The following is a 13617-nucleotide window of genomic DNA, read 5'->3' on the forward strand; positions in this document are numbered from 1 at the left end:
AAGGGCTCTAGGGAGGGGATGCCTCTTTCCTGCTCTCCTTCCCTTTCTCATCAGAAGCATCTTTACCACAAAGTGGATTCAGCCATCAGCCCCACTTAGAAAGAGGCCTCTCCCAGTTCTGATGTGTATTCTCTTTTGCTTCAACCGAGTCCCACAGATTGTGTAAGTGTCAAGGCCCCCCAAACTGGATCTCTGGTGTCACTCCCTCCTTCCAGAGACGGTTGGCCCAAGGGCTAGAGACATCATAGTGAGGGGACTGCCAAAGGAGCTGATCGCTAAGTGGGAGACCAGTACAATCAGTAAACAGGGCAAGTAACAAGATAGGAAAGGCACATAAAGGGTGCTCGGGACTTCCCTATAGTTCAGACAGTAAAGAATCTGCCTGCAAAGCAGAAGACCCAGGTTCGATGCCTGGGTCAGTAAGATCCCCTGGAGAAGGAAATGGCAACCCATTCCAGTATTCTTGCCTGGAGAATTTCATGGACAGAGTAGCCTAGTGGCTACAGTCCATGGAGTCACAAAGAGTCGGACACAACTAAGCAACTAACACACAAAGGGTGCTGTACCCAGTCTTGGGTGTGTGTGTGGAGGGACAGGTTCTCCCCTGAAAGATTCAGGGAGCTCTGGGCAGAGTGTGAGGGGTAGGCTGGGTTATGTGTGGGCAGGGGTACAGCTATGCTGGCAGAATAGCACACAGGATATGGGTGGTATGGGTCAGCAACAGTTCTCAGCTGAAAATGGGACATGCTGGCCCAAAGTGAAAGTCACCAAATGGGCCAGCAACTTCTCAAATGATCCGGAAACTTTAGCAGGGTGTGCTAAACTTTAGCAGGATGTGCTAAACTTTAGAAGGGTGTGCCTGCCATCTGCAGTCTGGCCTAGCCTAGACCCAGGCTCCATCTCCAGCCATGCTAGCCTACCTGCAGAGCAGCAGGATCCTCTCCTCCCTGACACGCACACGCTGCTCTCTCACTCTGTGGGAACGCCAGCCCCTCCAAAGGCCCCGTGTTCCCAGGGCACCTTATGGACATTCCAGTTTAGTATTAACCCACTGTGCTGCAATTATTTGCTCACTGGACTGCCCCCTCCTATGCATCCCTGCTGCCAGGCACCTCTTTTCTCCATCTGGTTGTGCCCTGCAACCAGCAGATGATGGGCTGTTAGTGAACGACCCAAGCCTAAAAATCTTCTCTAGAACATTTCGCCTTGTCAAATGGTCAGTCTAAATAGGAAATCACCTATCACCTTCATGTGGAAGCTCAAACTCAACCGGGTGAAGATCACACAACAATGGGAAAAAATGAGCTGTGGACACATGCAACTGCACAGATGGATCTCAGAGATGCGAGGAGCGATGAAAGCCAGACACAAAAAAGGACAGAGTTCCAAGACAGGTAAAACTGACTTGTGATGGTACTAACCAGCAGAGTGCTTACCACTGGGAGGTGTGGAAGGAGGGGGCACAGAACTCTGGATTGTTCCTACAGCTTGATTCGGGAGGTGGTGCTTGTGTGGAAAGGCTCTGAGGTGTGCACTGGGGTGTGTGGACCTTGCTACTGTATTTGAGTTTCAGTGAACAGGAAAAAGGCCCAGGTGGGAAAGATTAGGCATGAACATGCATTTGGGTGGGGAGATTCTTGGTGGGGAGATTCTTGGGTGGGGAGCCCTGGCCATTTGCTGGGCTCTTGAATTTACCCAGTCACAGCTGATACTCTACACTTGAACTTCTGCACTGCCTCCTTTCTCCATTCTTTCCTGTAACATAAGCCCTGGGAGCAAGCATGCAGACCCTGGCTCACCAAAATAGCCTCATGAGCAGAACAAAACCCGGCATCAGGTATGTACTGACACACCTGAAGGCGGAATCAGCCGTTCTGTCATCCCACAATCCTAGACTCAGCCTATCTCCTTTTTGAATAGAGGATGCTTCAGGTTCCATAGCTCTGCTGGGTATGGCATTATGTGTACATGTTCCACTTACCACTACAGGTTTAAGTATAATAATTCTGCAAACAATCTCAGCAGATAAGGCAGGCATCTCATAAAATGTGTGGGCTTTTGATATTCTGCAGGTAGTTTCGTGAAGTTTCAGGCACACAGTCAAGTAGGACTGTATCAAGGGCTCCTCAAGAATCCTAACCCACAAAGAGTTGAGAGAAATGAATGAAGTAATGTAGGAGGAATTAGAAAACAGTACCCATTATTCATGACAAGTTCCTTCCCTTTAAAACACCTACAAGGAAGGCATGTACTTGATCCCATATAGGATAACATCCAGAACATTTCCATTAATTTTGAACTTGTGACTAAGATAAAAAGAAAAAAAGTCTTTTTGGTTCGCCTCCATGGTCTGAACTATTTTAACAAAAGCAAGTTAAATTATTTCCAAGTGTATTCCTTTGTTTGAAAATAATCTTAAGGATGGATATTACCAAAGATTCAAATACCATACAATTTTTTTAAAAAAAAGAATCAGTAAGCTACAGGGAGGGGAAAAAAGAAAGAAATGCTAAAAGCATATGTCTTGTGCATGAAATTTCTTTCAGCTCTGAGTGGACCTGCTTATTGGCTGACACATGACCAGAGCTGAAAGGTAGGGAGCTGATCAGGAGGGTTTAGAAGGTGGCAAGAGACAGGAATTACTGGGGCGATTCTGTAATACACAGAATTAGATGGGGTCCATGAAGTCCCAGGTGCTTGGTGTTAATGCAGATCTGACACTCTTACCTCCATCCTGAATTCAGGTGAGGCGATCCTGGGCTCCGAGAATCTAAAAATTACCTTCTCTCCCACATGTACATGTCTATTGTTCTGCATTTTGTACACCATGCCTTCAGAGTGTCAGAGCTATTTGCAGAAGCAAATAACTTCAGATAATTATGGAAACCTACTGTGGATTTTTCTTTTTCTTCAATTATTTTTATTAGTTGGAGGCTAATTACTTCACAACTACTTTGGATTTTTATAGTCAACTTTCCTGACTTGCAAAAAAAATGTGAAGTTTAAATGTTGATGAGAAGCAAAATGTAAGCATGATTATGTAATATGATAGTGACCACTGAAAAATAAATGACAAAATACAAACGAAAAAAATGGAAATAAATCAAAACCTTATCAGCTTATTTATATGCTTTTCTCTTTTTAAAAAAGTAGGATGATTACATTAATACCTTGAAAAAAGAAATGGAATATATATTAACTTATGGCCTTACATTAATGACAGCAAATATGGGATAAAGCCAATCATAAGGGATAACCTTATGCAAGAGAGACTGCATTTTACTTTTCTACTTACTTTTCCTGACAAATATCCAGAAGTTGCAGCAGCATTTTAAAAGTATTCTTAATACTCTAGAGTTGGGAATAAGAGAAAAAAAGGGGAAGATTCAGTCATGATGCCAACATCTTTGCTAAAAAAGAACCAAAAATCCAATATAATTGAAAAAGGAATTCATAGGGCCTGGACTCCATCTTAGGCCTGTTCATGCTGATCATGCTCGGCCACCACTCCAATGGACTCTGAACTCTGTTTAGCGCCTATGGAAACGGCAACAGAAGGATAAGGCCCCCTCCGGACAGGGGAACCTTGAAGATCATATCCAGGTTATTCCTTGCCTAAGAGAACACATACACTAATCACCCCTTCCTCCAGACAGGCCATAAATTTTCTGTACCTATTGGAGTGTAACCTCGGACTTATTAATTATTGGCTAATTGTTTAACTATCTAAGCACATGGCACATGGATGATGGGGTTATTGGGATTGTATTTACCCTTCCTTTGTTTATGTAGGTCTCAAGGAATTTGGGGTGGTGGGTTCAGACATGTACACATGGGGTATAAAAGATTTTCACAAATGCTGGTCGGGGTCCTTGGCTAAGAGGAGACTCTGCCTTGGGCCCGCCAGTATAAAAACTGCACTCCACTATTTGCATTGTCCTTCTGAGTGAGTTTGTTTCCCGGGATGTGTGGCTACAACATAATTAGGTACAATAATAATTTTCTTTCTATAAACAAGTTTTAAGGGGCTCAAATACTAGTCTTTTACAAATAAAACTTAGGACTTAAAATTATACCATTTTTTCCACCCCCAAAATGGGAAAAGACAGATAGCAATTAGGAAGTGGACCAGCATGCTGGATAACTTCTAACCCTGACTTGCACAGTCTCATGTACCCAAGACTATTGTTTTATTGAATTCCATTTAGTGGAACAGAATAAACTTAAATAAATCAAACTTTTATCCTAAGAAATATTGACCATGCCCCCACCAGGTCTCTTATTTCTAAGTGTTTTACCACATCAGATTTTCAGAAAAGGAGAATCATAAACTCTGACTTATAAGTTCTTGACCTGCTTTTGTTAAGCAAAGACTCAAGAGCCGATTCCAGACAACAAACCTGGAGGTTTCTGTTGGAGATTTCCTTAAGTCCTTCCAGCTGGTACCAAGTCCCTAGAAGACAGTCCAAGACATGCAGAGGAGACTGACTCAGGTAATCGATGAGGTCGTCCATGTAAGGAGCCAAGTTACTCAGAGGAAGCAAACTGAACCAGGATCGGAATAGATATTCATCCACATTCAGCAAATGTCTGTTCTTTTTCATTAACTTGAGTAATTCTTTCCTATTTAAGGGAAAATTGGAACAGAAAAAAAAAAAGAGCAGCAGTGAGGTCCATAAAACAGACGAAGTTAATTAAAATTTATCCTAGAAGAGATCTAGAAAGTTCCGATTTAAAAAATGATTGAAATGCCAAGGACTCAATCAAATGAGAAGTAAGCAATAATATATTAAGAATTCAGCAACATGGATGAACTCTGAGGACATAATGCTCAGTGAAATCAGCCACTCATAAGTGAACAAATAATATGATTATATATATACATACATCATATATATATACACATGTACACACCAGTTCTTCTTTATCCATCCATTTGCTGATGGATGCTAAGGTTGTTTCCATATCTTGGCTATCATGAATGATGCTGCAATTAACATAGGGGTGCAGATATCTCTTTGAGATACTTATTTCCTTGGGAAATACACCAACAAGAAGGATTGCTGGATCATATGGCAGTTCTTTGTTTAAATTTTGATACTGTTTTCCATTGTGGGTGCAATGATTTGTGAACTGAGCTTGTCAATGTGTGAATAAGCAAGTGCCTGGATCAAACAACCTATTGAACCCAGTCCAGAGAAGGTCTTTAAACTATTCTGTTCTGTAATACTGTCCTGAAGACTCAAAAAGATGGCATCAGGAAAGTATGGCAGAGTGCAACAGAAGTGACAGAAACTACAAGAAACACATGGAAAAAACATCACTACATACTAAAGGTCACTTTTGCCTGAAAAACACAATCTTTAAGACCAATTCTAATGTTTGTCATTTTCTTGCTCATCATCTAAATATCTTCTAGATACTCTTCTAGTTACATGTCCCTGGAAGGGCATTTAAATATATACACACACACACACACACACACACACACATATATATATAATTATATAAATAATTTTATTTTGGTTTTAACTTTAAAATGTTCCAATAATAGTGAGGAATCAATAACTTAATTTAGCTCACTCACTATTTCAATCCCTAAAAGTGCATAGGCTAGATCCTATTGGATTGGGGAAGGGGGATATATTGATGAGACTTGGTATAGTTTCTCTGGCAAAAGACAAAGTAAGTGGGGGATGTTATCTGTGCTTAGAACTAAGTGCTAGTATTAAAGTTTTGTACTGAATTTGTATTTCCTATTAAATTTTTGTACTTAAATTATATTTACCATTTTTCTTTTATGGATTGCGCTTTCTGTGTCTTCTCTAAGTAATATTTGCTTGCCTCAAAATGGTACTTCACTGCCTAAAGATGTATACCTACAATCTGTAAAACATACAGTGCTATATGTTAACTATATCTCAATAAAACTGTAAGGAAAAAAAAATTGTATCATTTGTGGCTGACTTTTAAGCATGTAAGCACCCAAATAATCACACTTGGATGAAACCTTGCAAATACATAGGCCAAAGTTTAACAACAATGATTATCTCTGTGGTTGCAGGTCATTTTTGTAGTTTTCCATTTCTTGCATGTTTAAAACTTTTTAAAGAAGTAATTTTAAGGGAAGTGATATATTACGTCCATCATCAAAAGGAGAGGTAAGTAGACACTGGAAGTCCACTGGAGATCTTGGAAGCACAGTTATGATTCTAAAATTTACATACACAAGTGCAGGTCCAAAACTTACTGATCTGGTCTTTCCCGAAACTCCGAGAAGGAGATGCCTTCAAGGGCTGCCCAGGTGTCCTCAGGCTGCATGACTGAGCCCTGGGCTGGTGGGGACAGGTCCATGCAGTGGTGCAGCACAGGCAGAGCACACACCCAGAAGTCAACCTTTTTGTCCATGCACATATGGCACAGGTTTACCAAGGACGCTCGCCAGCTAGAAAGGGAACAGAAACGGACATGAGTCCATTCTCCATGACAGTGGGAGAGACAGAAGTTCAGAGAGGCTTGTGATCAACAAAAGGTCCCTGGTGTCAGAGCTGGGACTTCAGTTCAGGTCGTCTGGCAACAATAAACCTACATATGAAGCAATTTTTTACATATAAGTGGGGAGCCTATAAATAATACATGCCATGATCCTTACAATCACAAATGTGCATGTTTCTCAAGACCTGGAAACACATGTACGTTTCCCAGCTTTGCTTTTCTCTTTCAAAATGAACAGGATTTAACTGGGTGTTTAAAATTTGTAAAACCAGGAGGCAAGTGTCCGTTAAGTCTGGCTGCTCAGAGAAGGCTACCCAATATTATTCTTGAGTTCAATTCAAACAGCTGCAGAAAAAAGACCTGGGGATCATCAGAGGGTTCTGGGGAGGTGGCTCCAACCAGTGAAGCCTAAGTGCCTTAGGACACGACACAGCCTCCACACTACCAGGGCTCCCCAGCCCAGCACAGTGGGCATGGCAGTGGCTCCTGGACATGCAACAGCGGGGGCAGAGGCCACGGGGAGGTCATTCATGATGGTTCCACAAACATCCTCAAGTCCAGCTTCATTGTCTTACTGTGACGCATGCATGCATGAAAGTCACTTAGTCGTACCTGACTTTTTGCAACTCCATGGACTATACAGTCCATGGAATTCTCCAGGCAAGAATGCTGGAGTGGGTTGCCTTGCCCTTCTCCAGGGGATATTCCTAACCCATGGATTGAACCTGGGTCTCCTGCATTGTGGGCAGTTTCTTTACCAGTTGAGCCACATGGGAAAACCCCCCGCCCAAATACAGGCCCGCAGGGCTGAGACATGATATACCTTAAAGCTGCCCCAAAGCAAATATTCAATAGAATATGTAATAAAATGAAACATAATACATAGACCAAAAAAGGCTAATGGGATAAACACTGAAGTGATAACAGTTCAGTTCAGTCGCTCAGTCGTCTCCAACTCCTTGCAACCCCAAGAACTACAGCATGCTAGGCTTCCCTGACCATCGCCAACCCCCAGTGCTTACTCAAACTCATGTCCATCGAGTCGGTGGTGCCATCCAACCATCTCATCCTCTGTCATCCCCTTCTCCTCCTGCCTTCAATCTTTCCCAGCATCAGGGTCTTTTCAAATGAGTCACTTCTTCACATCAGGTGGCCAAATTATTGGTGTTTCAGCTTCAGCTTCAGAACTTTCGGTGACTATTCAGGACTGATTTCCTTTAGGATTGACTGGTGGGATCTCCTTGCAGTCCAAGGGACTCTCAAGAGTCTTCTCCAACACCACAGTTCAAAAGCATCAATTCTTTGGCGCTCAGCTTTCTTTATAGTCTAACCCTCACGTCCATACATGACTACTGGAAAAACCATAGCTTTGACTAGACAGACCATTGTTGGCAAAGTAATGTCTTTGCTTTTTAATATGCTGTCTAGGTTGGTCATAGCTTTTCTTCCAAGGAGCAAGTGTCTTTTAATCTCATGGCTGCAGTCACCATCTGCAGTGATTTTGGAGCCCAAGAAAATAAAGTCTCTCACTGTTTCCATTGTTTCCCCAACTATTTGCCATGAAGTGATGGGACCAGATGCCATGATCTTAGTTTTCTGAATGTTGAGTTTTTTTTTTGTTTGTTTGTTTTTCAAAGCCAGTGGTTTTTTTTGTTTGTTTGTTTTTTTAATTATTATTATTTTTTTTTCCAGTGGGTTTTGTCATACATTGATATGAATCAGCCATGGATTTACATGTATTCCCAATCCCGATCCCCCCTCCCACCTCCCTCTCCACCCGATTCCTCTGGGTCTTCCCAGTGCACCAGGCCCGAGCACTTGTCTCATGCATCCCACCTGGGCTGGTGATCTGTTTCACCATAGATAGTATACATGCTGTTCTTTTGAAATATCCCACCCTCACATTCTCCCACAAAGTTCAAAAGTCTGTTCTGTATTTCTGTGTCTCTTTTTCTGTTCTGCATATAGGGTTATCGTTATCACCTTTCTAAATTCCATATATATGTGTTAGTATGCTGTAATGTTCTTTATCTTTCTGGCTTACTTCACTCTGTATAATGGGCTCCAGCTTCATCCATCTCATTAGGACTGGTTCAAATGAATTCTTTTTAATGGCTGAGTAATATTCCATGGTGTATATGTACCACAGCTTCCTTATCCATTCGTCTGCTGATGGGCATCTAGGTTGCTTCCATGTCCTGGCTATTATAAACAGTGCTGCGATGAACATTGGGGTGCACGTGTCTCTTTCAGATCTGGTTTCCTCAGTGTGTATGCCCAGAAGTGGGATTGCTGGGTCATATGGCAGTTCTATTTCCAGTTTTTTAAGAAATCTCCACACTGTTTTCCATAGCGGCTGTACTAGTTTGCATTTCCACCAACAGTGTAAGAGGGTTCCCTTTTCTCCACACCCTCTCCAGCATTTATTGCTTGTAGACTTTTGGATAGCAGCCATCCTGACTGGCGTGTAATGGTACCTCATTGTGGTTTTGATTTGCATTTCTCTGATAATGAGTGATGTTGAGCATCTTTTCATGTGTTTGTTAGCCATCTGTATGTCTTCTTTGGAGAAATGTCTGTTTAGTTCTTTGGCCCATTTTTTGATTGGGTCATTTATTTTTCTGGAATTGAGCTGCAGGAGTTGCTTGTATATTTTTGAGATTAATCCTTTGTCTGTTTCTTCATTTGCTATTATTTTCTCCCAATCTGAGGGCTGTCTTTTCACCTTACTTATAGTTTCCTTTGTAGTGCAAAAGCTTTTAAGTTTCATTAGGTCCCATTTGTTTAGTTTTGCTTTTATTTCCAATATTCTGGGAGGTGGGTCATAGAGGATCTTGCTGTGATTTATGTCGGAGAGTGTTTTGCCTATGTTCTCCTCTAGGAGTTTTATAGTTTCTGGTCTTACATTTAGATCTTTAATCCATTTTGAGTTTATTTTTGTGTATGGTGTTAGAAAGTGTTCTAGTTTCATTCTTTTACAAGTGGTTGACCAGTTTTCCCAGCACCACTTGTTAAAGAGGTTGTCTTTTTTCCATTGTATATCCTTGCCTCCTTTGTCAAAGATAAGGTGTCCATAGGTTCATGGATTTATCTCTGGGCTTTCTATTCTGTTCCATTGATCTATATTTCTGTCTTTGTGCCAGTACCATACTGTCTTGATGACTGTGGCTTTGTAGTAGAGTCTGAAGTCAGGCAGGTTGATTCCTCCAGTTCCATTCTTCTTTCTCAAGATTACTTTGGCTATTCAAGGTTTTTTGTATTTCCATACAAATTGTGAAATTCTTTGGTCTAGTTCTGTGAAAAATACCGTTGGTAGCTTGATAGGGATTGCATTGAATCTATAGACTGCTTTGGGTAGAAAAGCCATTTTGACAATATTAATTCTTCCAATCCATGAACACGGTATGTTTCTCCATCTGTTTGTGTCCTCTTTGATTTCTTTCATCAGTGTTTTATAGTTTTCTATGTATAGGTCCTTTGTTTCTTTAGGTAGATATACTCCTAAGTATTTTATTCTTTTTGTTGCAATGGTGAATGGTATTGTTTCCTTAATTTCTCTTTCTGTTTTTTCATTGTTAGTATATAGGAATGCAAGGGATTTCTGTGTGTTAATTTTATATCCTGCAACTTTACTATATTCATTGATTAGCTCTAGTAATTTTCTGGAAGAGTCTTTAGGGTTTTCTATATAGAGGATCATGTCATCTGCAAACAGTGAGAGTTTTACTTCTTCTTTTCCTATCTGGATTCCTTTTACTTCTTTTTCTGCTCTGATTGCTGTGGCCAGAACTTCCAACACTATGTTGAATAGTAGTGGTGAGAGTGGGCACCCTTGTCTTGTTCCTGATTTCAGGGGAAATGCCTTCAATTTTTCACCATTGAGGGTGATGCTTGCTGTGGGTTTGTCTGAATGTTGAGTTTTAAGTTAACGTTTTCACTCTCCTCTTTCACTTTCATCAAGAGGCTCTTTAGTTCTTCTTCGCTTTCTGTCATAAGAGTGGTGTCATCTCCATTTCTGAGGTTTTTGATACTTCTCCAGGCAATCTTGATTCCAGCTTGTGCTTCATCCAGCCTGGCATTTCGCATGATGTACTCTGCATATGTTAAGTAAGCAGGATGACAATATAAAGCCTTGACGTACTCTTTTCCTAATTTGTAACCAGTCTTGTTCCATGTTCAGTTCTAACTATTGCTTTTTGACCTGCATACAGATTTCTCAGGAGGCAGGTAAGGTAGTCTGGTATTCCTACCTCTTTAAGAATTTTCCACAGTTTGATGTGATCCACACAGTCAACAGTTTTGGCGTAATCAATAAAGCATAAGTAGATGTTTTTCTGGAACTCTCTTGCTTTTTCAATGACCCAACGGATGTTGGCAATTTGATCTCTGGTTCCTCTGCCTTTTCTAAATCCAACTTGAACATATAGAAGTTCATGGTTCATGTACTGTTAAAGCCTGGCTTGGAGAATTTTGAGCATTACTTTGCTAGCATGTGAAATGAGTGCAATTGTGCAGTAGTTTGAACATTCCTTGGCATTGCCTTTCTTTGGAACTGGAATGAAAACTGACCTTTTCCAGTCCTGTGGCCACTGCTGTGTTTTCCAAATTTGCTGGCATATTGAATGCAGCACTTTCACAGCATCATCTTTTAGGATTTGAAATAGCTCAACTGGAATTCCATCACCTCCACTAGCTTTGTTTGTGGTGATGCTTCCTAAGGACCACTTGACTTCGCATTCCAGGATGTCTGGCTCTAGGTGAGTGATCACACCATCGTGGTTATCAGGGTCATGAAGATCTTTTTTGTATAGTTCTTCCGTATATTCTTGCCACCTCTTCTAAATATCTTCTGCTTCTGTTAGATCTATACTGTTTCTGTCCTTTATTGTGCTCATCTTTGCATGAAATGTTCAGAATGATCTCTGTTCATTTCCAAGGCAAACCATTCAATATTACAGTAATCCAAGTCTATGCCCCAATTAGTCATGCTGAAGAAGCTGAAGTTGAACGGTTCTAAGAAGACCTACAAGACCTTCTAGAACTAACTCCCAAAAAAGTTGTCCTTTTCATTATAGGGGACTGGAACGCAAAAGTAGGAAGTCAAGAGATAACTGGAGTAACAGGCAAATTTGGCCTTCGAGTACGAAAATGAAGCAGGTCAAAGGCTAACAGAGTTTTGCCAAGAGAATACACTGGTCATAGCAAACACCCTCTCCAACAACACAAGGGAAGACTCTACACATTGACTTCACCAGATGGGCAATACCAAAATCAGATTGATTATATTCTTTGCAGCCAAAGATGGAGAAGCTCTATACAGTCAGCAAAAACAAGGCCAGGAGCTGACTGTGGCTCAGACTGTGAACTCCTTATAGCCAAATTCAGAATTAAATTGAAGAAAGTAAGGAAAACCACAAGACCACTCAGATATGACCTAAATCTAATCTCTTATATATTTAAGGGACTAGATCTGATAGACAGAGTGCCTAAAGAACTATGGACGGAGGTTCGTGACATTGTATAGGAGGCAGTGATCAAGACCATCTGCAAGAAAAAGAAATGCAAAAAGGCAAAATGGTTGTCTGAGGAGGCCTTACAAGTAGCTGACAAAAGAAGAGAAGCTAAAGGCAAAGGAGAAAAGGAAAGATATACCCATCTGAATGCAGAGTTCCAAAGAATACCAAGGAGAGATAAGAAAGCCTTCCTGAGTGGTCAATGCAAAGAAATAGAGGAAAACAAGAGAATGGGAAAGACTAGAGAGCTCTTCAAGAAAATTAGAGATACCAAGGGGACATTTCATGCAAAGAAATGACAACAGTGAGTGGTAAAATTATGGGTAGTTTTTATTTCTCGTATGTCTTCATCCATTCTATGATAAATACTTATTTTTATAATCAGATAAAAACCATTAGAGAGCTAGAAAATCTTTACACATGCACACACACACACACACACACACACACACACACACTACCTCTGAGATGTTTCAAGGATGTCTTTCAGGTCCTTGGGAAAGGTGTCTAGTGAATTGGTGTCCAAGCAGAGGAGGTGACAGAGTGAGGCCAGGTCTTTTTCCAGTAAGAGGAAGTTGAATTTTTCCACTAAGAAAAGGACAATCATGCCCATTCCCAATTTACTCTTCACTGGGCAGTCCTCAGGCAGACGGTCCCCACTGGTTTCCAGAAATGGTGCCATTTTCTTTGTCACACACTCCCACAGGTGCTTCCTCACCTGGTCCCCAGAGAAAAGGAAAACACATAACCATGGCATTGAACCCACCAGAGGTGTCAGGACCTGCCCATCACTGAGCTTCATTTCCTGTGAGCTGGGTAGGGCCTGAGGAATGAGAGGCAGGGAAATCTCTGGGGAGGAGTCGCCCTCCACCTGCCTCCCCACTAAATCCTGAGCATCCTCTTGCCCCAGGCCTTTTGGAGGTACCACCAGTGGTATATCCAGAGGCCTTAGCATGCTGGAGAGGATCTCAGGTGGGAGTCCTAAGCCTTATAAGGGTTCACATGGCTCCAGGTCTGTCTCAAAAATGCCTAAGCTATACCACAGAGCAGGTGGAGATGCAGTGAAGGAGGGTTCTAACCTTCTTCCCACTCTTCCCCAGGAGAGATAAGGAGGTGGGACCAGTGGGCAGGGGGTGAGAGGGGAAGTGAGGAGATGGGACCAGTGGCAGAGGTGGATCTAGGTGAGCAGGTGGGAAGAGGAAAAACTGGAGAGAACAGAGAATTCCCTAGACAGGACACAAGGAGAAAGAGGACTGAAATAGCCTGACCCTCTCCACCAGCATATTAAAAAGCAGACATCACTTTGCAGACAAAGGTCCATCTGGTCAAAGCTGTAGTTTTTCCAGTAGTCGTGTGCGGATTTGCGAGTTGGACCATAAAGAAAACTGAGCACCGAAGAATTAATGCTTTCGAACTACGGTGCTAGAGAAGACTTCTGAGGGTCCCTTGGACAGCAAGGAGATCAAACCAGTCAACCCTAGAGGAAACAAATATTTCTGAATATTCACTGGAAGGACTAATGCTGAAGCTAAAGCTTCAATAATTTGGCCACCTGACACAAAGAGCTGACTTATTGGAAAAGAACCTGGTGCTGGGAAAGATTGAGGGC

General features: G+C 41.7%; 1 protein-coding gene across 1 annotated transcript in view; it reads right to left on the bottom strand.

Annotated features, from left to right (window-relative positions):
* LOC133057717 (E3 ubiquitin-protein ligase RNF213-like) overlaps window positions 1–13617 on the bottom strand; it is a 121061-nt gene that overhangs the window by 79120 nt on the left and 28324 nt on the right. Inside the window, exons 8-12 of the mRNA XM_061144570.1 lie at window positions 12470–12726; window positions 6251–6445; window positions 4401–4623; window positions 3296–3351; window positions 1982–2135 (exon numbers count right to left, since the gene is read on the bottom strand). Of these exons, the coding sequence (XP_061000553.1) occupies window positions 1982–2135; window positions 3296–3351; window positions 4401–4623; window positions 6251–6445; window positions 12470–12726 (885 nt within the window). The remainder of the gene's footprint in view (window positions 1–1981; window positions 2136–3295; window positions 3352–4400; window positions 4624–6250; window positions 6446–12469; window positions 12727–13617) is intronic.

This window comes from Dama dama, chromosome 5, assembly GCF_033118175.1.
Source record: "Dama dama isolate Ldn47 chromosome 5, ASM3311817v1, whole genome shotgun sequence".
In the NCBI taxonomy this organism is placed as follows: Eukaryota; Metazoa; Chordata; class Mammalia; order Artiodactyla; family Cervidae; genus Dama; species Dama dama.